General features: G+C 43.8%; 2 protein-coding genes across 6 annotated transcripts in view; one reads left to right on the forward strand and one right to left on the reverse strand.

The window, feature by feature from the left end:
- Window positions 1–26,573, forward strand: part of LOC125095234 (UDP-glucuronosyltransferase 1-6-like) — a 46,863-nt gene extending 20,290 nt beyond the window's left edge. For 2 of the 4 annotated variants that reach the window (XM_047721421.1, XM_047721422.1), the window contains exons 2-5: window positions 21,366–21,497; window positions 22,210–22,297; window positions 23,177–23,396; window positions 25,553–26,573. In XM_047721421.1, coding sequence (XP_047577377.1) covers window positions 21,366–21,497; window positions 22,210–22,297; window positions 23,177–23,396; window positions 25,553–25,850 — 738 coding nt within the window. In that variant the 3' untranslated portion in view covers window positions 25,851–26,573. Of the gene's footprint in view, window positions 1–962; window positions 1,874–12,152; window positions 13,074–21,365; window positions 21,498–22,209; window positions 22,298–23,176; window positions 23,397–25,552 lie in introns of those variants that run through there. The other 2 variants (XM_047721420.1, XM_047721419.1) reach the window with 2 other exon arrangements.
- Window positions 14–8,243, reverse strand: LOC125095235 (dnaJ homolog subfamily B member 3-like). Of its 2 annotated transcripts, XM_047721424.1 has the most exons (3): window positions 8,227–8,243; window positions 7,206–8,182; window positions 14–432 (listed from the first exon to the last, which is right to left on the reverse strand). In XM_047721424.1, the coding sequence occupies exon 2, from the start codon at window positions 8,112–8,114 to the stop codon at window positions 7,236–7,238; it is 879 nt and encodes a 292-aa protein (XP_047577380.1). In that variant the 5' UTR covers window positions 8,115–8,182; window positions 8,227–8,243; the 3' UTR covers window positions 14–432; window positions 7,206–7,235. The 2 variants fall into 2 exon arrangements, with proteins under 2 accessions (XP_047577380.1, XP_047577379.1); XM_047721423.1 differs by lacking the exon at window positions 14–432 and having other exon boundaries at window positions 7,106–8,182; window positions 8,227–8,241.
- Window positions 26,574–27,781: the final 1,208 nt, after the last annotated feature.

Genomic DNA, 27,781 nt, shown 5'->3' on the forward strand with positions numbered 1-27,781 from the left:
TTCATGAATCATGCATCATCCCATCTAGGAAGTATAGGGGAGCTCTGAGGCATTGTATGAAATGGGTGGTTTTCATGGAAGGAGGGTGTGGCAAGGAAGTTATCGGTGAAAGACCCCAGTCCCTAAACAGAGAAGACTGGAGAAGAGGAGTGGAGTTAGAGGCTGATCTGAGACTGGGTGACCACTACCTCCTATTCAGAGGAAAGCAGGCCCTGCGGGGGGGGCGCTCTCTGGTCCCACCATGTCATTGATAAGGGTTGTCTTGCCCATTTACGCTTTAGGTAACAGCAACTCGCATTCTGCGGAGTAAATATAGAATGCTCAACAAACCCTTAGGCTGTCCTCGCATCTCCAGTGCAGGATTCTTTGAGATATTTCCATATTTGACAGCTGCTTCAAGATTCTTCTTCCCTGACCATTGCAAGAGATGACCTGGTGTGGAAAAGGAACAAAACCAAAGAGCTAGTACCCCCTTCCCTGTTCAGAGAAAGCTGTCTTAGCAATGTTATATATTCGTTTGTGCTCCATGGTCCCCACCAATGGGAGGAGAGAGCTTTGAGAGATTTCAGCTGAGGTCACATCCAATAGAGAGGTTATGCTTCGAGACCTGGGCATCGGTGACTCTTCAGAGCCCAGCCACAGTGCTTTAGGACACAGTTAACAGAGAAGTAGGAGGAGATCAAATGAAACGGGCATCCACAGCCCTGTTTTGGGAATTGGATAAAAAGCAACAGAATGAATTAGAGTGTTCCCTGGAGAGAGCCGTCAAGGTAGATGAGTTTTTCCGTGATAAGGGAGATTGATCTTTCCCCGCGTGGAAGGAGAAGGGAGGGGGGCGATGGTGAAAGCGAGGGATGGATCTAGTCTGTAATGATTAACACAAGGAGGACATGCTGCCTGCCAGTTACCCGCTATTCTAAGTGGCTCAATGATAAGATAAAGACAAAGGAAATAAAGGTAGGAGGCAGAGCCTGATCTGAAAAGTCAGCTGCTTTGGGCTTCTACGGACATGGCTGCCGGATTCCTGGTTCCCCTGCCCGCGCTCACAGGGCTGTTGCTCTTCGTGGGTGTCGGACCCTGGGCTGAAGGCGGGAAGGTGCTGGTGGTGCCCATGGATGGCAGCCACTGGCTCAGCATGAAGGAAGCCGTGCAGGAGCTCCATGCCAGAGGCCACCAAATGGTGGTGGTTTCACCAGAGTTGAACCTGCATATCAAAGAGGAGGACTTTTTCAACATGACGAGCTATGCAGTTCCGTACACCCAGGATGAGTTTAATTACCTCCTGCTGGGCCGGAGTTACCTGATTTTTAAAAGAATGCCTTTTCTAACGATGTTTTTGGAAACTATGAAAAGTTTGAAAAGCGCTGCTTTGGTTTTTCAAAGGTCTTGTGAGGCCCTGCTGCGTAACAAGGACCTGGTCAGGCACCTGAATGCCAGTTCCTTTGATGTGGTTTTAACTGATCCCGTTTACCCCTGTGGGGCGGTACTGGCTAAGTACCTGTCACTTCCGGCTGTGTTTTTTTTGCGTTCCATTCCATGTGACTTAGATTTTGAGGGTACACAGTGCCCAAACCCTTCCTCTTATATTCCCAGGTTGTTAACAATGAATTCAGACCACATGACGTTCTTGCAAAGGGTCAAGAACATGCTCTATCCTCTGGCCCTGAAGTACATCTGCCATATTTCTTTCACCCCTTATGCAAGCCTTGCTTCTGAGCTTCTTCAGAGAGAGGTGTCGGTGGTGGACATTTTCAGCTCTGCATCTGTGTGGCTCTTCAGAGGAGACTTCGTCCTGGACTACCCCAGGCCAGTCATGCCCAACATGGTCTTCATTGGGGGCATAAACTGTGGCCACAGGAAGCCATTGTCTCAGGTCTGTATTGGTGCTTATGTCCAATCAACGTTCCAGGTGGAACACTTTTGTTGTCGTCGTTTGTTTTTGTTTTTATTTCCAGGTGCTTACATCTACCAGTTTTTCTAAGACTTCTATCTCTCATTCTAAAAGTTCAGTGAGATAAATGTTGAAGCAACTCCACTGGTGTAGTAAAGGTTTGCAGTGGTCACCAAAAGAAATGAGAGGCAGGGGCGTGGGTCTCTGAGAGGATTGACAAGCACCGGTGTGAGTCAACTAGGACCATCCTTTTGCAAAGGCACCATCTTCGTGGGGCTGTGCAATTTTCTCCAACTGTGTAGGAACAGAGGTGCTGAGTTGTGAGCTGATCCATCAGGAGTCTTTGCTTGTGGGTGTTTGCTTGTTCAGTGGAAGGACAAAGGAACCAGTAAATTGTGTTTGTTGACATGATTTTTTAGTGGCCCTGTCTTGGAAGGGGCTAGAGTGTGATCTGATCACAAAAGACCTAAACACAAAAAGGAAGCAGCAATGTCAGGAAACTTGATTAAGTGGAAGGGAGACAAGGTGCAAGAGACTGTGTGATCCAAGAAAGAAGTAAATGAGTTCAACTTTTCAGAGATGGAGCTGTGCTGGGAAGGTTTCTGACCAGAAGTTATGACTGGGGTATGACATGGGGACGATCAGAGTTGGATTGTAGGTTAGGTCTCCTACTTGGGATGTTGAAGTCCTCAAAGGACACAGTGGGAGGGAGGTCAGACTATGAGCCTATGAACCCAGTGAAGGGGGGGTGAAGTGATGAATAGGATCTAAAAGGGAAGGGGATGTTAGGAGAAATCAAGAGTTGGACACTTGACCTACTGAGCCCCCCAGGTGCCCCTATACAATGTCTTTATCCACTCACCTATTTTATTTTATTTTTTTAATCATCCATTCTACTGATGGACATTTGGGCTTTTTCCATAATTTGGCTATTGTAGATGCTGCTGCTGTAAGTATCAGGGTGCATGTATCCCTTCAGCTTAGTACTTTTGTATTCTTTAGGTAATTATCTAATAGTGTGATTGCTGGATTGTAAGGTAGTAAGGTAGTTCTATTTTTAAATTTTGAGGAAACTCCATACTGTTTTCCGGAGTGGCTGCATCTTTTAGTTTTCCTTTGTGAAAATATTCTCTGGAGTTAACTGCACTGGTTCAAATTCTCACTCCCATTTTTCTGGCTGAATGGGCAGGTGGGCAGGTATTACCTAAATATTCTGACCTCACTATTGTCACAATGAGTACACAATAAATATTTTCTATTACCATTATTTAGAAAGTGCCCGGCAGGACAAGCTATGTCATCTGAAGAACTTTAGATATGTTTGTGCTAATTTACTGGGTACATGAGGGATCATTTATACCGAAATTCTCAAGTATTATATGTGAGGCACACCATTATCACTTTTGTTCCACTAAATTCTTTTTTACTTTGAGATCTTGTCACTCTTACTTATTTGGTTTGGTTTACCCTTAAATGTTACTTCTTTAAATAGTCATGGAAATTTTCTCCAAGTATGAAAGATCAGAGTCGAAGTCTTTCATATTTTTGCCCCTTTTCTTAAGATTTATGATGGGTGAGGGGCATCTGGGAGGCTCAGTCAGTTAAGCATCTGACTCTTGATCTCAGCTAAGGTCTTGATCTCAGGGTCATGGGTTCAAGCCTCACACTGGGCTCCAGCTGGGCATGGAGTCTACTTAATAAAAAAAAAAAATTATGATGGGTGAAATTGTTTTATTGGTTTTCTCAAAGAAATCATTTTGGGAATTGCTTATTCTTTTTACTAGTTTTGTTTTCTATTTCATTAATGAAATAGTAATGATTGTCATTCTTGTGTCCTTTGGTTTATTTTATAGTTATTTTTCTAATTTTCCTTAGCTAAGCATTAAGTTCCTTTCTGTTAGAGTTTTCTTAACAATGAAGCATTGAAGTTCATAGAACATTTTTTATGTCTCCTAGGTTTTGGCATAAATTATTCATATTTTCGTTTTCTTTCCTTTGTTCTGTTTTTTGGTCATTTAATTTTCTGGTTTGGATTTCCTCTCTAAGTCCAGGGCTGTATTCAAAGTTGTTTATTCCCTCCCATAGCTATCTCTTATTTTTTTCTAATTATTTTAGATTTTAATCAGAGAACGTTTCTTTTGAAGTCCCTACATTAAATAATTTGGTAGGTTTTCTTTGTGGTCTAGTATAGAATTGCCCAATTGACCTATAATGCAGGCCATATATATAATTTATTAAAAATTAGTAGACATGTTACCAAAAAAGGCAAAAAGAGGGCTAAAATTAATTATATCTTATTCAATCAAATATATCTAAAATGTTAAACTTTCAACACATACTCAACATAAAATTTTAATGAGCTATTTTACATTCTTTTGCTTCCATACTAAGTCTTCAAAATCTGGTATATATTTTACACTTACAGCATATCTCAATTTGGACTGGTCACATTTCAAGTGCTCAGTAGTCAAGTGTAGCTAGTGGCTACTATATTGCATAAGATACGATTAACATTTGTAAATGTTCCATAGATACACCTAAAAAAATGCTTATTTAAAATTTTTATTTAGGGTGCCTGGGTGGCTCAGTGGGTTAAGCCTCTGCCTTCATCTCAGGTCATGATACCAGGGTACTGGGATCAAGCCCTGCATGGGCTCTCTGCTCAGCAGGGAGCCTGCTTCCCTCTCACTCTCTGCCTGCTTCTCAGCCTACTTGTGATCTCTCTCTGTGTCAAATAAATAAAAATCTTAAAAAAAAAAAAAGCTTTAAAGAATTTTATTTAAAAACTTCAATATGCCCAATTCTTAAAATGATGTCTTAAACTACTTCCTTATTAACTGGTGCACTCCATGGGAAAGTGCTCTCTCTTCCTGGAGGGAGTCCACTGCGGGGTCCTGCAGATGCTCATCTTTGCACCAGAGGAAGTGTTTTCTCTAGTCTGAAAGCTTACTCAAGCCTTTCCATAAACAAGGAATACTGATATACAGGACTGTGATTTTAGAGCTATTTTTAAAAAGCGGTTTTCAGTTTTGAAAATTCTTTAGATAAAATGCTTTCTATTCTGCAAAAGGGAAACTCTCCACTTTGAGATCTGGATCTAATCCAGATCTCTAACTGAATGCTGTTTGCTGCAACAAATGCTGTTAAAACCCCTGGCATCCCCCAATCTACTTTCTGTCTTTACTAACTTGACCACTCTAGGTACCTTATATAAATGGAATCATAAAGTATTTGCCTTTTTTTGACTTATTTCACTTAGCTTATGTCCTTAAGACTTACTCATGTTGCAGCGTATGTCAGTTTCCTTACCTTTTAAGGCTGAATAATATCCCATTGTATGGATTGACCACATTTGCTTATATATTCATCCATTGACTTGTGTGTTGCTTCCACTAGAGCCGTTAAGATCCGTGACCTCTGGGGTGCCTGGGTAGCTCAGTCTTTGAGGGTCTGCCTTAGACTCAGGCCATGATCCCAGGGTCCTGGGATTGAACCCCACATCAGGCTCCCTGCTCAGCAGGAGGAGTGCTGCTCCCTATCCCACTCCCCCTACTTGGGTTCCCTCTTCACTGTGTCTCTGTCAAGTAAATAAACAAAATCTTAAAAAAAAAAAAAAAAATCCATGACCTCTGAATGACCCCCCTGCCTCCATGCCAGTCTTACTGGACCCAACTGAAGACTTTCCTGACCAATGGAGACTTATGTTAACCAACTGTATAGACACAAATGCACTTATTCTGTCCTATACAGAGTGGTGATTTTTAATTTCTATCACTTCAAAACTCAACATCACTTCCCTCCTTGCTCCTCCTCCCCTCCCTAGCAACAACTATGAATATCTTCACTGGTGTGTTGTTCCCTAGCCTGGCAAGCAAATAAACTTATTATTTTTTTTAAAAGCCCCAGTAGTCTGTTTTATTCTGATAGTTCTTGTACAATTAGTGGGTGAGAAGCACTGCCTGGGTACCTCAGTGACCATTTGAGGTACTTTTAACAGACTCTGTGCCCTCGTGGGACAGTAGTGGCTGAATCGTATGTTCCTGCTGCATATTGTTCACATGCCATTCCACAGGGATTGGCCTTTACAGGTATCAAATTCAATTTCATATATTCCTAGTTAAACCGTGTGCTCAAGTCACATGACCTTCCTGTAAGGAAGGAATATGCTGCATTTTTAGTCTGTTTAGTTCAGTTGCCTTTTTGCTCCAATACCTTATGCAAACTTTCCCTTAGTCATGACCAAAGGGGATGGCACACTTTGTGATGGACAATCCCAACGCAACCATGCCCAAAGTGGTTTCCACTGGGGGTATAAACTGTGCCAACAGAAATGTACTCTCAGATGTATGCTGCCTCACCCAGTTACTACTCCAAGCTTTCCAATAGTCTTGGCTTTTGTCAACCTAATTTGAAACAAGATACATCCTGCACACAGCAATAGGGTAGTTTTGTGTAGCCTTAGAGAAATAACTTTCCACATTTCCATCAATCATAGTTGTATAACCAAGTTGGGTGGGTAGAGGCTAGCAATCAGATTTCTATTAAGGTTCTGAGTCATCACTACCAGTTTTTTTTAATTGCTTAAGTGACCTGAATAAAGTCCATTTGATGCTATTAAATAATCATGTAACTGTGAGTAATTCACCTATATATTTTGCTCAAGCCTTTGGAGGGAACACGTTCCTGCTTACACTGACTTCAGTCTCCTGAAATGGATTTCAGACTTCTGATCTCCATATCTATGAGAATAAATCTGCATTGTTTTAAGCTACCAAATCTGTGGTAATTTGTTACAGTAGCCGTAGGAAATGAATACACCCACTTTGCCAGGTTTACCTGTTTCTTAAAAAGCCTAGGTTTATTATATTTAAACGGAAAACTCCTACTAGTCACCAGCGTCTATGTGGGACTAAAAACCATCCTTAAGCCAGAAGTACTAGTGTGTACACATCTTTTACTATTATGTGGTGAAAAAAATGGAAGTAAAACGATTTATCTTGGCAAGGTTAACTTCAGAGAAAACTACCTGGCTCACATTTCAAACAAAATGGAAAGGCAAGGTTCAAGGTGCTGTAACACTGTGTCCTAGTACTAGGAAATAATCACCGTCTGCCTTGGGATTATGTTTAATAAATAGCAAAGTGCATACAGATATTTACAAGTTTTAAAGAGAAACAGAGGTCCTATTCATGTGGTCCCAACAATAACAACAAATAGGCATTGGCATGACTGTTTATAAATTCTTCAGTACAGTTGTTCTGAAAGTAGAGTTCCCTTGCAATCTTAAAAAAAAAAAAGTCCTGCTATTCCTCACCATGTGCTCTAAATTGAACGTGGACTGGAATTACTTGGTGTCAATGCGCAGCAGCTGCTCTTTGCCATTTATTATCAGGGACTTTAACTCTCCGTCTTCCTCCACCTCCACCCGTTCTTGGCCATTCTCAATGATTCTCTTGGTGGTGATTTTTTTGCCATTAACGATTTCGGTGGAAGTCGACATGGATTTGAAGTTGCCAGTCCCGCCACTACCACAACACATGGAGAAGGAAGAAAGGCCTCCGTTCCCCAGGGAACCAAAGGAACTAAATCCTGTATCAAAAGAAGAAAAACCACCCCCAAAGGCTGGAAATTCACTGAAGGCGGAGAATAAGGGAGCGGTTCCTCTGCTTCTGCTTCCCCGGGAGCTCCTCCGACCGCCCACGATGTTCTCTAGTGGGTCTCCGAAGAAGTCAAACGAAAATGGGTCGCGGCCCCCAAAAAACTCCCTGAAGACCTCGGCCGGGTCGCGGAAGGTGAAGACATACTCGAAGGGGTCGCGGCAGGGCCCGCTGCCCCCGCCGCCGCCGCCCTCTACTCCAGCCTCGCCATACCGGTCGTAAACGTCCCTCTTCTTGGTGTCTGACAAGACCTCGTAGGCTTGGGCCACTTGCTTGAACCGCCTCTCCGCCTCCTCCTTGTTCTCAGGGTTTTTGTCGGGGTGCCACTTGAGCGCCAGCTTGCGGTATGCCTTCTTGATGGCCTCTGACGACGCCTGGCGGGGCACGCCCAGCACCTCGTAGTAGTCGACCATGTCGGAAGGCCCAGCACGGCCCACGGGCCACCGGCACGACAAGAGGTGCGGGTGGCTGCCCCCGGGGCATGGGCCCGAGTGCCCTGCGAGCCCAGGCCTCCCGGAAAGGGCGCCCTTGTGACGTAGCCCGCATCTCATTGGTGGAGACCGCATCCCAGAATGCACTGCGGGGGCCTTGCCACGCTTCCGACGAGGTTCTCTGTGGCGTGTTTCGCACGGGGGTGGGGGGTGGGGGGGGTGGGGGGTGGGAGTGGGGGGTGGGGGGGTGGACGCCCCGCCCACAGAGGCTCCGCCCACCCCTGGCCCTGCCCTCTCCGAAGGAAAAAGAGGAAGTTAGTGGGAGTAAGGGGGTCTGGGGCTATGGCTTTGCTAGAATAGGCCTTCTGTCAGGCTCTTCCTCCAACCGTGGGGTTAGAGTGAGGGGTGTGTGTTTTGTCTGACCCTGTGCTCAAGGATAGCCATATCACTGGTCCAGAACAGGAGTTCTCCGGTTTTCTGTTTCTAGGACCCTTTTGCTCTTTTAATGTAGGTTATACCTATCAATACTTACTCCATTAGAAGTTAAAGCAATGAAAAAAATTTGTTAGCCAATTTAATAGCAATGAAGCCATTACATGCTAACATAAATCATATTTTTATTATTTATTTGAGAGAGCGAGACAGAGAGTGACAGTGCTCCCAGATGCGCGTGCGAGTGTGGGGGAGGGGCAGAGGGAGAGGAAGAGGGAAAGAATCCCAAGCTGACTCCACAGTTTCATCCCAGAGCCTACATGTGGCTGGATCTCAGCACCTGGAGATCATGACCCACAGCCTAAATCAAGAGTCCTGTGCTTAACTGACTGAGTCATCCAGGAGCCCCAAAATAACTTCTTCAAAGCAAAAAAATTAGTGAAGAGGGCACATCCTACATTTTCCACATCTCTCTGGTTTAAAAGAAGAGAATGGGATTCTTCTGCCTGCTTCTGCAGGCAATCTATTGCTATACCACAAGTTATGTGGCCACTGAGAAACCACTGTACCCTTAAGAGAGCATGTGAGTGAAAAAGCCAAATATCATTATGGAAATAGTTTGACTTTGCAAAATTCCCCTAAAAAATTCTTGGGTATCCCCAGAGTGTCTTGGCCCATAGCTTGAGAACTCCTAGTCTAGTGTATCAAAATGATTAAAACTTGCTGGTCATGCTTGTGGTGGTGTGGGTCAATCTTGGTACCGTGATTATTTCCAGTAAAACTGCTATACAATGACCATAACTTTCTTTTTGGCATTTTTGGACATCTGACCTCTCTCTGCCTTCTTCTTATTCTCTGATACTTTATTTTTTTCTTTGATAAATGGCAAGGCAATACCAATAAAGGTCACTTAGTTCTAAGAGGAAAATGATTAACCAGTGAACTCTAATATTTCATCATAAAGGGTAGTAGATCCAATGAGGCACTCTATATCACTAGGACAAACTTCATGTCACCCTGAGGGACTGAGTACAATCCTGGAGCTGGCACTTTGTAATCATGCAATAAACAGTAGTAGAAAGTAGATTCAGAGTAGAGTCTAGTGTGAACAAAGCCACATGGGAAAAGTCTGTTTGGGGAAGGTCAAGTGATCCAGAATGAGTGGAGGGAAAGGGGCAGAGGGTGAGGGGTCCGGTGAAAGGAGTGGAGAGGAGTAACGAGCTTGGACAGGTAGGCTGAAGGCCAATTCCAGGAAATTTTGAGGGAAAGGCTGAAGTCTAAATTTTATTCTGGGTCCTAGGAAGCTGTTGATCAAGGTTTCAGGGATGGTGGAGCAGTGCAGGGGCAGTGCGGGGGCAGCTGATGCTGGGACCAGAATGAGTAGATATGGGTTGGGGGCCATGGGGGACTGTGGAAGCTGGGTCTCAGAGACAGAGCATTCAGCACTTGCTTGCTTGGATATGGGGCCTAGAGCAAAGGAGAAGGGATGAGTCACATCTATACAAAAACATTTACTGAGTGCTTACTGTCTGCAAAGCCATGGACTGGCACCCGAGCGAGTGATTCCAAAGCTGAAATGCTGATTATAAGGGCAGAGTCATGTCCCCAAAACATCCAGGAACACAGAAGCCTCAAAAAGTCCTGAGGCTCTGCATGATGTAGGAAAGTCATAAAATCATCACAGTGGTGACTGTGTGTGTTTACAACCCTTTTGGTCTGGGTAATTTATGAATGAACTCTTATGACACTGAGAGTTCAGATGAATTATTGCTCTTAATATTTAAACTGGACTGTGAATTTCAGAATTGCAGATAGGGGCACACCAGTGGGTTGAATAGCATTGCTGCCCCTTCTCTACCCACCCAGAACCTTAGCCCAGGAGAACGGAAAGTGCTTGGGGTGGGGTGGGCTGTGTGTGAGTAGGAAACTTCTGAGTACATGTATGTTTAAGCATGTGTGTATGTGTGCACCCATGTATAAGCACACGTGGCACTGGAGGTCTGTGGAGGAAGGATAGTGGTACAGGGAAGGAGGGACTCTAAGTACCTGTTCTAAGCACCAGAATGAAGGGGGCCCTGTGAATATGCCCCACAGGACATCAAAACTTTAGACTTATAAGTTTCTCCATGACCTTCTTATCAAGTCCCCAAATATGGGTGGCCAGTGACGTCCATGGTCAAATTATTGAGATCTGTGCTCCTATCCTGGGACTGTAGTGAACAGCAACGGATCCCCAAAGAACAGGGTGGGATGATCAGTTCTGTCTGCACTCAGATTTGCCTTTTCTTTGGGAGGGGAATTTCTGTTTGGGACTACCATACCTGCTCCCTGACCCTTCCCTTGCTCTTTTGGGGCACGAGCTAGTGCTGGGTATTACTGTGTGAGCACATCTGCCTTCTCCCCATTTATTTTGATTGGGTAAATGACTGTGGGGATCACAGCTTTACTTCTGGCTCCTAACCTGCTGTAAATTTCAAACCTGGCCCTAAGATCTGGATAGTGCTAGAGGCCATGGGGAGTTGTGGTTAAGAGCGGGGTCTCCATGCTCTGACACTCAGGGCCTGCATCTCAGCTCTGTCACTTAGTAAGCGCAGGACTCTGGCAGCCCATATTCTCTCTCTGAGCCTCAGCGTCTTCCTTCCTAAAGTGGGAACAATACTATCTGCCTTTAAGGGATATTTTAGGGGATTATGTAAGATGGCGTTGTGACATGCTTAACACCATATTTGATACCTGATACGTACTCCACACATCCATGTTCTTATTGGTTTTGTTCACCTTTCCCCTTTGCTGCAACCCGGTCACCAGATTTTCTCGGAGTCTGCCCTTGCGGCTGTCTGTCCGAGTGAACCCGCACCCGTCCTGAGAGAGGCCTTCTGCGCATGTGCACTCCAGTGGGCCTCCCTCCCGCCATTCACTAGCCGTCAACGTTCATCTCCTTCTTGACGTGCTTCACAGCCCCTGACGCGCCTGTTTATCTGCTCATATTGCCCTTCTGTCTCTTCTGATGGAGCCCGAGTTCTGGGGAGGCAGGACACTCGTCTGTGGTGGTCTCTGCCGGCACCCCGAGGCTCGGCGCCGGGTAGGACGAAATAAGCATTTTGTTCAGATGAATGCATCAAAATGGTACCGTGTTGGGCAAGACCCTGAGGGACCCATGGGGAAGGACATCCCGCAAGGCTGCGAAGGGCCAAAAGCAGGCTTGCAGCGTCATGTTCTCCTCTTTCTAAAAGGCACATTCTGCTTTCTATTTCATTCCTGAAAAGGAAGTCTAATTTGTCACTACATAGCCTTTTTTCTTCCCCTCTTGGTCCATGGAAATACTCGTTTAATGCATTCAACGATGCTGGGGCTGCTTTCCTTTCTCTGGCCCCTCAAGAATGTGATTTGAATGGTTGGTAAAGAATTCCAGCTGGTGAAACTCTTGTTGCCGACCAAGAAAGCTAGTTTTCTGGCTGGGATGGGCATTGGGTGATGTACGGAAGTGCTGAACCACTATATTGTACACCTGAAACTAATATGACATTGTATGCTAACCTAACTGTAATTAAAATAAAAACTTAAGAGCAAATAAATAAAAAATAAGAATACTTGGAAAAAAGAAAAAAGAAACCCGGTAAAGTCTGTCCTTGTTACCTCTAAAGGTGAACTTCCTGTTATTTGCAGCAGACTGACCAGCTATAGTCATGTGATACAATCAACCATTAACTCCAAGTATAGATTGGTTCTTGTGACAGGAAAGTAGGAGAGGGCAAACTTTTGGCAAGAGAGAGTCTTGGTAGCAAAGGCAGGGGAACCATGGCAGCAAGGTCCCACGATCCACCTCCGCTTGTCCTGGGCCTGCTGCTGTGTGCACTGAACCCCACTGTGTCCCAGGCTGGGAAGCTGTTGCTGGTCCCCGTGGACGGCAGCCACTGGCTGAGTGTGCTTGGGGTCGTGGGGCAGCTGCACCAGAGGGGACATGACTTGGTGGTCCTAGCTTCCGAGGCCTCCATGCACATCAAAGAAGGAGCATTCTACACCTTGAAGAGGTACCCTGTGCCATTCCGAAGGGAGGACGTGGAAGAAGCTTTTATCAAACTCGGGCACGGTGTCTTTGAGAATGAGCCTTTGCTGCAGCGTGTGGTCAAAACGTACAAGAAAGTCAAGGAGGACTCTGCCCTGATTTTTTCTGCCTGCTCCCACTTACTGCACAACAAGGAACTTATGGCCTCCCTGGTGGAAAGCCGCTTTGATGCTGTGTTGGCAGACCCTTTCCTCCCTTGTGGCCCCATCGTGGCACTGTACCTGGGTCTGCCTGCCGTGTTCTTCTTGAACGCGCTGCCGTGTGGCCTAGATTTTCAAGGTACTCAGTGCCCCAACCCACCATCTTATGTGCCCAGGGTTCTGTCCCTTAACTCAGATCACATGACCTTTTTACCACGGGTGAAGAACATGCTCATTTTCTTGTCGGAGAGCTTTCTGTGCAATGTGGTTTATTCCCCGTATGGAGCACTTGCCTCAGAAGTCCTTCAGAAAGATGTGACTGTCCAGGACCTGATGAGCTCCGCATCTGTCTGGATTTTCAGAAGTGACTTTGTCAAGGACTACTCCAGGCCCATCATGCCCAACATGGTTTTTGTTGGTGGGATCAACTGTGCCGCCAAAAACCCACTGTCCAAGGTGTGTATTTGAGGGGAACTTTACAAGTCTATATCCTTGCAAGTACTTTGGATGGATGAACTTGCCCCTGATATATCCCCAACGAGCATGCTGACATAGTCTCAAATGCCCTCTTCTGTTAGTTTCTGCCTTACAAATCTCCCAGGTCTGGCTTGTAATTTATATCTGTCTTAGGCATCCTCTTCTGGGTTGTTTCTTTGTATAGGACAATTTAGGAAAGTATACTTTGGGCGTTTTCTCCTTTGTGCTCCAATGAATGGTAATCAATTAGATGTGACAAAGGTTAATCGATATAAGCACAGAACAATGGGTGTAGGGCTCTTACAGAGAACACAAATCTGCAGTGTGCACCTTGCCCTTGATTGGGTCAGACACACAAGGGTTGAGACTGCTGAAATAATTCTTTGACATCAATGGATCCTCACAGCAAAAGTTGCCTTTTTGTTTCTGGCTAAAGATCCAGTTGCTAGGTATTCTGATAGAAAGCTGGCTTCTGTGATCCCTTCTCTTCTAATGAGTAAATATCAGACAATCAGATTCTGGCACTGGGCAGAAAGGTCCTGAGTTTCATTCTCTGCAATGCTGATGATTAATTTTTTCCCATGCAGAATTTGAGGTATGCAAAAAAGTAGCATTTACACCCTCTTCCAAATCTCAATGGAGGTGACACCGAATAACAGGAGAATCTCTGTCAGATGAGGGATTGGGAAGGATTCTCCAAGGAGGTGACATTTCAGTGGGCATTCATTTATTTTTCAAGTATTGGTTGAGGATTCACTGGTAGCCTAGGTATTTTGCAGGTGCTAAGTCTGGTTCCTACCAGGGGACTATTATCACCAATGGAGAGCACTGAATCTTATTCCCAGATTGACTCCGACGTGACTCACCTCTTAAATGATCATGTCATTGTCACGGCAAGGAGAAACTTTGGATAGCAGAAAAAACACCACTTGAGAAATCCGGAGCCTCCAGCCCATTGCTGCATGACCAGATCCCCTCTGTGGGGCTCTGATTCCTCCCCCATAATGTGAAGAGAGATCTGGTGACCCCTCTCAGATCTCCCACCAATAAGATTCTGATACCCCGAGGCCTGTTGGAGAAGTATATGTCTGATGGGGTGGTCTGGTAAAGAAAAAAGGAGATGTCGTTGATTTTTTGGAAAGGAAAATGAGAAAACCTCATGTTATAAAAAATCAGTAATAATTCTCTTCATATATAGGAAAAGGTGAAATATTACCAAACCAGTGGTCACATCGTAGATCAAAGAAAAGAGACCTAGTCAGCATGTCTAAGTTACAGTGGAATTAAAGAGGAATATTTTTGGCATCATTATATAGGATCCAAGTGAAAACAATTGTGTTTCACATTTACTTTGAAATGTAAAACTTTGGAGATGTGCATGCATAATAGAAATTCCACTCCAAATGGAAGGACTTTCTTGTAAATCTGCATGGGTATCCTCGGTTACACTGGCCTTCTTTCTATTTCTGGGACATGCCAAAATCTTTCCCAGCTCAGGACCCTTGAGCATGATGTCCTGTCCTTCTGGGTTGCTTTCAGCTCAGCTGTAATGTCACTTCTTCAGGGACTCCTTCTCTCTAAGATAGGATCCTATGCTCTTTCCTTCATAGCACATCCAAGTACCGTGATCATCTCATTTAGATATTTGTTTATTGACTGTCTCTTCCATATATGTGGGGACAGGGACCACTGCTGCCCATTTCTGTACCCACAACACCTGGCAATGGGTCTGCACATGATTGGCGTTGGGTAAATATCAGCATATAATTGGGCATATAATTAGCCAAATTAGCACTTGCCAAATGTTTGTTAAAGGAATGAATGAAAACCACAAAAGGTTGTGAACTGAGGACTAGTCACCAGATAGGCAGTAACCTCCCCCAGTTCTTTATACTCCTACTATTACATACAAACATATGTATTTTTTTCCCTTTTTTCTTGGGTGATTTTTTAAATTTAAATTCAATTAGCCAGCATGTAGTACATCATTACTTTTTGAGGTAGTGTTCAATGATTCGTGTATAACACCCAGTGCTCATCAGATCATGTGCCCTCCTTAATGCCCATCACCCTGTTACCCCACCCTCCCACCCTTCTCCCTTTCACAACCCTCAGTTTGTTTCCTGTGGTCCATAGTCTTTGATGGTTTGTCTCCCTCTGTGGTTTCTTCCCATTTAATTTTCCCTCCCTTCCCCTATGATCCTGCATTATTTCTTATGTTCCACATATGAATGAAACCATATGACAATTGTTTTTCTCTGCCTGACTTATTTCACTCAACATAATCCCCTCCAGTTCCATCCATGTCTATGTAAATGGTGGGTATTCATCCTTTCTGATGGCTGAGTTATATTCCATTATATATATGGACCACATCTTTATCCATTCATCTGTCGAAAGATATCTCTGTTCCTTCCACAGATTGGTTATTGTGGACATTGCTGCTATGAACATTGGAGTGCAGGTGCCCCTTCTTTTCACTACATCTGTATTTTTGGGGTAAATACGCTGTAGGGCAATTGCCGGGTCATAAGGTAGCTCTGTTTTCAACTTCTTGAGGAACCTCCATACTGTTTTCCAGAGTGGCTGCACCAGCTTGCATTCCCACCAATAGTGCAAGAGGGTTCCCCTTTCTCCACATCCTCGCCAACATTTGTTGTTCTCTGTCTTGTTAATTTTAGCCATTCTAACTATTGTGAAGTGGTGTCTCACTGTGGTTTTGATTTGTATTTCCCTGATGGCAAGTTGTCTGGAGCATTTTTTCATGTTTCTGTTGGCCATATTACAAAGCTGTGATCACCAAGACAGCATGGTACTGGCACAAAAACAGATACAAAGATCTATGGAACAGAATAGAGCCCAGAAATGGACCTTCAACTCTATGGTCAAATAATCTTCAACAAATCAGGAAAGAATATCCAATGGAAAAAGCAGACCCTTCAACAAATGGTGTTGGGAGAATTGGACAGCCACGTGCAGAAGAATGAAAATGGACCATTCTCTTATAGAATACACAAAGAGAAACATGTATTTGTGTTGATGTTTTTTTGCTTGTTTTACGAAAAGGGTAATAATATACCCCCATGGCTCCCTTATAAATATGTCATGGGTATCATTTCGGTTCTAAATGTTCTATCTATTTTTTTTTAACTGCACCATGTTTCATGGTATTTACGTGCCACAGGTTATTAACCATGTAATCTTGTTTCCTAGGAAGAAAACTGAAGTTTATACTCCAGGTCTTTGCCCTTCTTGTTGTTACTTCTAATGTTACCTTATCAAAGATCAAGGACACTTTGTAGTTTCCTTCATATTTTTGTGTTTCTTTCTTGTTCAGTTTTCCTTAAGTATTTTACACTTCTTTCTGGTCACTCTTGTGAATATGATAGTTTTTCCATTTCTGTTTGTACCTGGTTATCTACTCACTGATCAGGCCCAAATCAAAATTCAGCCTAATCAAAATATTGATTTCATCGTTAAAAAAAAAAAAACCAGTATGCAGACTTTCATCAATCAAGAAAATATGGATTCTTCTGTTGTGAATTCTATGCCCGGCATTGATCTTACTGAATTCACTAGAATCCTTAAAAACAATTGAATAATTTTGACAATCACAAGGATTCTTATCTTGCTCCTGATTGTAATGAAGATTGATTTTCATTTCATCATTTTGTGTCACGTTTGCCATTGCTTTTTGGCAAATAGTCTTTATTTATTTAAATGATTTCCTTCTTTACTTTAGGATGTGTACTAAGAGGGGCTACAGAACTTTGTCTATCGTCTTTCTCAATATCACAGCTTTGGCATCATTTATCAATATATTTTCTTTGTCAGAAATTTGTCTAAGTGCTGAGTTGTAATGACTATGTCTTGGTTGCTTCCTCATTTGGTGCAAACAAGCCTTGGTGTGAGAATGTCTTTGTAACCCGTACTGGACAGCAACTCTCTCTGTCCTACTTAATATTTGTAATTTGAAATTCCACTTTTTTGATGTTAATATTACCATTCCTTCACTATCTTGTTTACATTTCCTTAGTGCCTCTTTTGTACCCTTTGTCTTCAAGCTTTTTTTTTTCTTTCTTCTTCTTCTTTTTAAACACAGAGCTGATATTTGTAACCTGATCAGGAGACTTTTGCCTGTTTGCACTTAATTTAACAATTGCTAGATTTGGGACGCCTGGGTGGCTCAGTTGGTTAAGCAGCTGCCTTCGGCTCAGGTCATGATCCCAGCGTCCTGGGATCGAGTCCCACATCGGGCTCCTTGCTTGGCGGGGAGCCTGCTTCTCCCTCTGCCTCTGCCTGCCATTCTGTCTGCCTGTGCTCGCTTGCTCTCCTCTCTCTCTGACAAATAAATAAAATCTTTAAAAAAAAAAAAAAAAAAAAAAAAAAAAAAAAAAAAACAATTGCTAGATTTGATTCTAACTATACCAGTTTATTTTTATTTTACTTGGTCATTTTCCCTTTTCCTGATTTTTGGTGGGTTGACAAGTTGTTATTTATTTTCTTTTCTCCCCTTGGGTGATTAAAGAATGCTTTTCTATGCTTCCATTACTCATGTGGAGATTGTCCCTGTCCCAGTGCTCTTGGTCAAAGTCCTGAACTTCAAGAATAGAGATACAATCTTTAGCTGGTAAAGAGAGTCCAAATGGAAGGCATACCTGGTGTTGGGCATATCTGGGATACCTGGCAGATAAAAGATAGTAGGACAACATTGAGAGCAAAGCTCAAGGATTCCAAGATGTCTTTCCCCGCTCAGGGTGAGAGACCGTCTTTATGAATGTGTGGGGATTCAGAGATGATATCCATCCAGATATTTTGAGTCTGAGGGAAACAGCCAAACAGAAGGTCAGTGAGAACAGAGACTTGATGATGGCGAGGAGAAGGACTGGTGAGCCCAGAAGCCAGCAGTCTTTGTCCATGGTTCTGAATGCATAGTGATAAAGCAAGTTTTCCAACATGCTAAGTACTTACCAAGGATTTGGAGAAACAGATGACATATGGAAAGAGAAAATCTAATAAAAGCCTGGAACTCAAAATACTAAACTCTCAGCAAAAGTTAGAACCTGTGTTAAAGCCTTCAACAGTAGGCAAGTGCTCTCACTTCAGAAGGGGTCTCGTCCTTTTTGGAAGGGATAACAGGTGGGGGAATTGAGGGTTATTTTCATTAACCTGTCGCTTCACTCTTTGGCCATTCTACAGTCTGTGAAGTCAGGGCCATGTTTGGGGAAGTTTTGCCAAGCAGGTTGTGGACTTCACCATGGCTGAATTCTGGAAGACCTGGCCCAGGCAAGGCTTTGGGTGTGACAACACAATCTCTGCAGTTTGCCCTTCTGTGATCTGTACATGAACTTCTGAGACATTTAAACTTTAGTCTTGCTGTGTACGTTTGGGTGTTTATGGACCTGTGGGTTCCATTTTATGATAATCACACCCCACTGGGTGCTGAGTGGGTGTGGGACAGTGTACAAGGAGGGGAAACCAGATGTGGATCTTTGTAGTTAGGCTTAAAGTAAGAATGGGTTTCACGGAAGAGGGAAGGTCCCAGGAAGTGAGGTGAGCTGCTTACTTTCACTCAGAAGAAAGAGTTCAAAAGGTACTTGGAGATGAGCTGTCTTTCTGAGGAAAGAGGGATGTGGTGTAATCCTGGGGAGGAAGGACTTCAGGAAAACCATCTTTAGGATGTTTTTGTGATAGGCCAGAAATGCAGCATGGTGGTGGAGGGGATGATGCTGGCCTCCTTGACCTTTCAGATGAGCCCAGTGGAGAAGGTTAGGACACAGCCGCTAGGAGCCAGAGGCCACGGAGAGAGCTGGAGGGGGTGGACCAATCTGGGGCTCACACCTGAGGAGGGCTTGGCAGTGTTTGGGCTTTATTGGTCATGCTCTGAACCAAACCTGAAAGAAATCTCTTAAAATCATGTGTGCTGAGCCTTGTGGGAAGTCCTCTCCATGTCACACCCAGAGTGCCCAGCATTCTGGCTTGAACAGGACTGAAAGTCCCATATCTCAGGAAACCCCTCAGTTCTGAGCAAAACCCAGCACATCACACAGTCTCATTAATGTCCTTGGCATTCTTGGGAAACATATAAAATCATTTGGAAGACTCTAGGGGAGTTCATTAGATGATGAATAACCTACAGTTGGGGGGAAATTGCCACACTCACACCTCCTCTATTTCCTCTACGTGGAATTGCCACTCTGTGTGTGTGTCCCCACAGATGTTTGCATGCAGGATTATGCCTGAGTATGTATGTGTTTTCTGAAGACCACAATACCCTGGAGTTGGCTTTGAAGGTTGGGACCAGATCAGGCTGGGCTGAAATTATTGCTGAGGGTTGAGTCTGGGTACATCCTTCCTCTCTTCCTGGGGACACAGCCACCACTCTTGACTCCAGGTTCCCCTGTTTCCACACTGAAGGTAATGCTGCTGTTCTGGTTGGATCATCTTTTTGTTGCTTCCTCTCAGAGCTTCTGTCTGACATCTATCTCTATAGTCTATTGACTTTAGGGGCAGAGGCTTGATAGGTTATAATCTGTGAACTGTGCTTACTAGTGGGGTCCCAGCCATCACAGTCTCTCACCCTTATACATGCAGACATTTCCGAAGATCCTATCCCCCTGCTTCATCCAAAAGAACCGTGGGTTGTCCGCTTTCTAGTAGTTGTAAGGTTCATTATTGACTAGAAAACCACTCACAGTTCATTCCTTATTCCTTGAGTCATCTGGCCCAGAAGTTTCTTCAGAAACAAGACCCATTGCTTTGTCTTGAGTTTTGTCCTTACATGGCCAAGACCGAAATGCACAATGGTGATCTTGTTTGGAGGCATCAGAACAGCCTTACTTGCAATCTTCCTTAAATGATGGGGTAGATATATTGCTAGAAGGGATCAGTTTCTGGAATGGGACAGGAACACTCTATGGGGGTCACGTGCTGGGTGGGTTCTTGTTTATCCTTCCCACAGGTGATTTTGGTACTCAGGGTTTGCTCACATGCCCGTGACCCTCTCTGAACTCTGTAGAAGGGGCTCAGATCCTGGTGCAAGGTTTTCTGTCCTATTTTGTATCTCTCATACCTAAGGAGAAATATTTTGCTTTTTACTGTCCATTACGAAGCTGGCAAAGAAAGATTCAGGTATTCTTCTGTATGTTCTTGCTGAGGCAGGAAAGTTGACTAACACTCTTCAGAAAGCTCTTCTCCAGGAAAGGTGGGAAATTGCCAGGTTGATTGGTTAAGTTTCAGCACTGAGATGACATGAGTATAATCCCTAATCACCCCAGCGTATTGGCTGGCATGTGGAAGACTCTGCTGTGGGCTGTGGGGAAGCATGTATTGGTACAGGCTATCTTGGCTATTTGAGGTTTTTCTTAACCATGAGCCTTATCTTCAACACTATTTGCCTTTCTGCTTGGGCTCCATTCGTTCTTTCAACATAAAAGGAATATTGCAGAAGCCTTGGAAAATAATACACATCTTTACCGTAGCTTTTCTTAAAGGGGTGGTACAGGACTTTTAGAGTCTGCAGAAAGCTTTCTGAAACCCTCCTTGGACAGCTTTCCTCTCTCCCAAGATCTCCCTTCACTGATCTGCTAAACAGCTCTCTCCTTTCTCTGTGATGCACATTTACCTTTCCCTCCTTCCTATTGCCTTCTGCTCTTTCCTTTAGTCCCCTTCCTGAAAGCCTACTTTCTTCCAAGACCCTCCCAGCTGCTTGAAGCCCCTGGGAAGTGGATCTGGTCTAATCTCTGGTTGCTTTTCCTTTGGAAAATTAGCATACTGGGGCGCCTGGGTGGCTCAGTGTGTTAAAGCCTCTGCCTTCGGCTCAGGTCATGATCCCAGAGTCCTGGGATTGAGCCCCACGTCGGGCTTTCTGCTCAGCAGGGAGCCTGCTTCCTCCTCTCTCTCTGCCTGCCTCTCTGCCTACTTGTGATCTCTGTCTGTCAAATAAATAAATAAAATCTTAAAAAAAAAAAAAGAAAATTAGTATACTACCCGGATTCTGCAACTCAAAGAAGAAGAGAACCCAGGAGACAACCTGATCTGCAAGAAGCCTTCCTCCTTTGGAAGGGAGTAGGTGGGGGAGAGAAGGCTGTAACATGCACTAATACTTTGTATCTCTAACACACACACACACACACACACACACACACACACACACACACACACACTTTAATCACATTCTTAAGATGAAGACATCTGATTCATAGTTGAATGTATGCAGTTCCCAAAGAAGGTGAGAAAAAAATTAACTGGAAATTTCTCTTACGGTTCTAGGAATTTGAAGCCTATGTTAATGCTTCTGGAGAACATGGAATTGTGGTTTTCTCTTTGGGCTCCATGGTCTCAGAGATTCCCGAGAAGAAAGCTATGGAAATTGCTGATGCCTTGGGCAAAATACCTCAGACAGTAAGAAGATTCCATACAATTCTATTTTCCCAAAGGTTGGAACTCCAGACTTCTAAGTATCGATGTTAATCCTATCAGTTGGACTTCCGGTTTGGGCTTCCCTGCCACTTCTCAATTATTAACCCCAAGTTCTTTTTGCCATGTCACTCTCAACTATTCTGAAACCGTGGTCTACTTCACTTGGAGGTCTCATTTTCTCTAAGAAACTCAAAAGTGTACTAAGGAGAATTTATTTTATTTTATTAACTAATTAATTTGTAAAGATTTTATTTTTTAAAGTAATCTCTATATCCAACCTGGGGATCAAACTCACAACCCCAAGATCAAGTGTCGCATGCTCCAAGGAGAATTTATTTTAAAGATAAAGTAAACAGGATAATGTACGGGATAGTGTTTCTTCATATTATGTAGGAGTATTTCCACAAAAAGCTTCTGGATTCATTTCTTATATGTTTGCTTCTCTAATTCTACATTCACTCACTTTGTTAAGTAAACTTCCCCTTGAAGTGCAGAAAAGTGCAAAAATCATAACTGTACAGCTTGATGAATTTGCACAAATACATAGAGTGTTACCAGTCCCCAAAGCCTTCCTAATCACGACACGTCCCACCCTCGCCAAGGTTATGTTCATTCAGAGGACGCCGCCTTCCAGCTACTACACAGATGTTTTTGAATCCTTGTGTTCCTTAAACTCTATTCTTGTCTCTGCAAGGTCCTGTGGCGGTATACTGGCACTCCACCACCAAATCTTGCGAAGAATACAATACTTGTCAAGTGGCTGCCCCAAAATGATCTACTTGGTATGTGGGCAATGTAAGGGTCTATTGAGCCAGAGCAATTCCATCCGGTTAAACTATGACCTTGAATGACTTTGTTGTTTATACAGTAAAACTTAAACTGTCCCTGTCCTCCCCACCCCCCGAGGGAATTACTTAGAAACAAGTCCCGGAAACCAGTCCCAGGTAACAAAGCCCAAATACAAGGGCGGGTCAGGCCAGGTGGAGGTATCCAATCAGTGGGGGCGTGTACTGTCTCCCTGGCTACCAAGGAGTATGGGTCCTGCCTTTTGGGCGCCAATTCTGACCAAGGTGATAGGCTAGTTCAAATATCTACTATAGGGTACATTGTAATTCAGTTGATTTGGTTGGTCACTTATATGTGACCTAGCAGGACTGTGCAACTTCCTCTGTGTTACAATCTCATTGGCCACCTGTGTGTGGCCAGGCCCAACCACATGGCCTTTGCCCTTAAAAGCTAGTCTCTAAGGCAGAGAGAGGTCACCTCTTTGTAAGGGGCAGCCCTGGCCGGTCGGTTTGATTCTCGATGCTTGGCGTGAAATAAAGCTTTGCTTGACCTTCGCTTTGTATCAGTCTCGCTCCTTTGACCATGGACCCAACAGGCAGGATGTGGTGTGTAGGTCAAACACAAGTGAAATTAACAAAGTGGCTTGTGCATGGCTGTTCTAAAGGATTATTTAGCTGGAAAATATTATGGCCAGAGTATTCCACATTGCCTTTTATCCAGTGGGGCGTCTCAACCCACATTTTTCTTAGCAGACTTCTGCAGGAGACCCATGTGGATGGCACTGAGTCCTTAGAGGGCTTTCAGAACCTAGACAGTGTTAGACTGAGAAACTCGCTGACTTGACTCCTAACATCCCTCCCTGCTTTGCCTCTCAGGTGACCCGAAGACTCGTGCCTTTATCACACATTCTGGCTCCCATGGCATATATGAGGGAATCTGCAATGGAGTTCCAATGGTGATGCTTCCCTTGTTTGGTGATCAAATGGACAATGCAAAGCGCATGGAGACCCGGGGGGCTGGAGTGACCTTGAACGTCCTGGAAATGACTTCCGAAGATTTAGCAAATGCCCTGAAAACTGTCATCAGTGACAAAAGGTAAGAGAAAAGGTACAGAGGGATACTATCTGTATTTTGGCCATCTCATTCACAGCAATATTCAAATGTGAAAACAAACACATAAAAACTCAATTTATAAGTAAGATGATTTGGGGATTATTATTATTCATTTTATAAAAGAATGCTTTAATTCCTATTATTTAATTCCTATTATTTCAAAGATAATTCCATTATCTTTGAAATGATTTTAAATATTATTTCCCTCAGTAGGATTAAAACTTCAATTTATTAAAAAAATACAGTCACCAAGTAGACATCTAATCTGTGAGTTCCCGCAGAGAGAAATATTCCATTACAAGAAGCACAGTGTCCATAAGATAAAAATAAACCAGGACAGCTGTCCTTAGAAGGACATTTCTCTCTAGCACTGAAGCCTGGGAGAAACTTTGCTCATGAGGATTTATAAATGGAATGGGGTCATGTGATATCACAGACAAAGGTTTATAATTTATAAGAGCAAAGATAAGTCTAAATGTGGCTCTGAAAACAATTTGAGAGTCAAAAGCTATCAGATCAAATGATCTCTGCATGAAATTTATTGTATTGCTGTCACATTCCCTAGTAACAGGCTGGCCAAAACCTTATGGGAAGAAGTGACGGCCAGGGGTGGACTTGGTCCAACAATTAACGTGTGTGTGTGAGTGCCTGTATGTGCGTGTGTGTGTGTGTGTGTGTGTGTGAGAGAATGTCAGGAGTCTTGACCGTAGTTGCTTCATTTTGAAAGAGATGTCAGTTGGAAGGACAGATGTGAAAAGACTGGAATGTGTTCAGATAGGATGGGACATGGCTCAGGGTGACACAGTGAGCCTGGGCAAGGAAAAAGGGAGAAATGGGGCGCTCCCATGTGTGGTGCCAATGGATGAAAAAGAAAAGTCAACGAAACCCGCCCCCCCAAGGGTAAATGCCCAGCATGCCCAGAGCAGCAGGTGGCATCCCTCCATTCTGATGGGCCTCTTCTGACAGCCCAGTTGCCGGGCTACTGCCACATGGAATGCAGTGAAAACCTGACTTCTCTCCCCGTGTTGACAAAACTCATTCCTGAGATGTGCATTAGTAGTACAATTTTGATCTTCTGTTGAGTGGTACAGAAAACTACCTGGAACCTACAAACTTAGTAGAAGTTCTCTTATTTATTTTAAGGCCTTCATCAATAAGCTTGAGTTACCAGCAAACTTCATCTATTTGCTTGGGAGTCATCTCTGCCTAATTGTGAATCTCCATGTTCCCAACATGCCAAGCTGGGACATAAAATAAAGGCAAATGGAAACATTTTGAACATCAGATGATGCAACCAGGCCATAACAGGCACTCAATAAATGGTGGATGAATGAAGGAAAGTTCTAGAAAATCTATCTTTTAAGAAAAGATACATATAAAAGGAAGATGTTTAACAAAACTTATGGCCAAATATGATTACACAGTACAATAATGTGTCCAAATATGACAGGTCTGTTATCATAATTGCTCCTGAAGAAGAGTGTCTTACTCTGGTCTTTCTTCTCCTTTTCCTTCCCCCCTCCTCCTCAGTCTCTTTCTTCTTCTAGAGCATCCACACTAAGGGTTGAAGCATTGAACCCCATTTGGATTTAGATGTTCTGATTCAGCTATCCACACTGCCCAAAATCAACAAAAATCTGTTTTGTTGAGCAGGCTGCATAGATGCAGCCTCATGCTAATGCTAGACTTGGATGGTGTGGTGTGTTACCAATGCGGAAGTACGCCACCCCCTTGCAGAAGGCACTTCCAAACCGCTTCTGCTTTGATTAGATGGGATTGTTTAATTCTGTGAAAAGGAAAACTGCTCATAATTTCTGACACGCACTTTTATTTCTTTCTCTTATTGTAAAAAAGTATCTAATTTCCTACAAAAATGCCAAGAAAAAGAAAAAAAGAAAGTAGGAAGCAAGATTCAAATAATTTCATATCATAATTTTGGCCTCCAGTTTTCTTTCTACATTTTTTTTTAAATTTCAGAGATAAAGACCATTGTGTGTGTGTGTGTTTGCATTTTCTGTCTATAATCGAAACTCATTTCCTCTGCCAAGGTTAGCTTTCCCAAATACAGCGAGCCTCAAGGGAGGATGGTTCAATGAGGCCAATGTTCCAGACACTCACATAACTGTCTCTACGTTTAGCTATAAGGAGAACATCATGCGTCTCTCCAGGCTGCACAAGGACCGCCCCATTGAGCCCCTGGACCTGGCTGTGTTCTGGGTGGAGTTCGTGATGAGGCACAAGGGGGCCCCACACCTGCGCCCAGCAGCCCACGATCTCACCTGGTACCAGTACCACTCATTGGACGTGATCGGCTTCCTCCTGGCCATCGTGCTGGGGGTTGTCTTCATTGCTTATAAATGTTGCGCCTTGGGCTACCGGAAGTGCTTTGGGAGAAAAGGACGAGTTAAGAAATCTCACAAATCCAAGGCACACTGAGAAGGGGGTAGGGAATGAGATGACCCGAAGTTGCAACCAGACACAACGTTAAATTCATATTCTGCTTATTAAACAAATGCTTAGCCCGGAGTGAGATACCCCTGAATGGTTTTTCAAAATAAAAACAATCTAATTGGTAGTCATACCTACAGGTAGATATCTTGAAAGTTTTCTGCCCCCTTTAGTATTTTTAATCTGGACTACCCTTGTCCTCATTCAAATGACTTGCCAGAGGGTCGGACAGGTCCTTCCTGCACCTTGCATTAATTTTCTGACTTAGGAGTAAGGACTGTTTGGGAGGCACAGGTTTCAGAGGTTCCCGCACCCCCAACCTGCAACCCGGGAAGACGGTTCTAACATTATCGTCTGGCTTCTGGAAATTTTGTGAATGTTGCCATCCTAACTTAGGTCTTAATTTAAGCTTGTGCTTCGCAGACGGCACTTGGCGTATTTAAAGAAGGATACGTTTGTTTATTCCCAGGAAATAGGGTCTAGCACTTGAAATAAATGAATGACCTAGGATCTTTTGAGAACCATGTCTGATTTCTCACTTTCGGGAAAAGAATGATGTGTGAAATTGATGAATGGTGTGTTCAAGAGGTGAATCAATGCTTGTGGCAAATGGATCTCATTTGAGAAAAACCCGAAGCAGAGTGTCTCACAAGTGTATTTTCTCTGATGTTTTGAACAATTGAAATTAGTAATAAATTCTTATGAATTATATCTCTTAGGTGTTCTTCTCTTCATTTTTGTTGTATTTCTCGGTGAGCTACATGTGCTGATTGTAAAAATAAACCATGATTATGACAGAAATTAGGAAAACAGAGGTGCACACATACACAAGAAAATGAAAATCTGGTAATTGTGTTCACCAGAAAAAACTTCAGTTAATATTTTGGCAAATGTGTTTACTTATAAAAATACTGCAGCTACACCAAGCATATCTAGCACTTTCCAACCCTCTTTCTCATTTCACTCTACTGGGAATGCCCTCCCCACACTTTTCTATAACATTTATTGCATTTTTCATGGCCAAGAAGTTAAACATTGCATGCATATGGCAGGATTTATTTAACCAAGACCTCTGGGTGGATTCACTTGTATTTTCTGCTATAAAAGAGCCCTCTTTGAACAGCCCAGTGGTTAGGTCTTTGTACATTTTCATGACTGTCTCCATCAAGTCGATGGTTCTGGTATGCCTGGGTTCCCTTGAGGCAAGGATTCCAGAGCAAGTAGCTATTTGGTAAGTGAAGGAAACCCTGATATGGGAGTGGGGAGTGGGACCAGGAGTGAGGGACTCCAAGAAGCTGATCTGCTATGGGTGGCTGGAGCTGAATCCCTCTGTTGATGCTGGGGGCCAATGTAAGACGTCAGACTTATCCCACCTTAGCAAGAAGCCAAGTCCTGGGCTCTCTGAGCACTCATCGTGTCTGTGACCAGCTGCTCCCAGGTTGTATTAATTTCCCTTCACTTCCAGTCGGCCCCAAGTGTGGGCAAGGGGACCCTAAAAGCCAGAAAGAGCCCCTAGGAGAGAAAGTGAGGTGTGGAGTTGGAGGCGGCCCCTTGGGCCCTAAGGCAGAAGGGCACAGGGAGCTGGGTGGGGCACTGCAGCCTTGCTGCCCTGAGCAGATAGATGGCTTGAGTTATTTGCAAACTGCACTCAGAGAGGGACTATCCGTGTGTGGGAGAGCCAGTTTCCTGCACCCTCTTTGGTGTAAAGTAATATATCGAAGGAAAGTATCAGTTGGGAGATGAGCCATGGGATCTGGTTTTAAATTTTTTTAAAAAAGATTTATTTATTTTAGGGGGGGGAAGAGAGAGAAAGAGGGCCAGCTGAAGGAGGGGGCGAGGGAGCAGGAGAGAGAATCTCCAATGGACTCCCCACTGAGCACAGAGCACAGAGCACAGAGCCCAACACGGGACTTGATCTC

Source organism: Lutra lutra, chromosome 3 (genome assembly GCF_902655055.1).
Source record: "Lutra lutra chromosome 3, mLutLut1.2, whole genome shotgun sequence".
NCBI classification, from domain to species: Eukaryota; Metazoa; Chordata; class Mammalia; order Carnivora; family Mustelidae; genus Lutra; species Lutra lutra.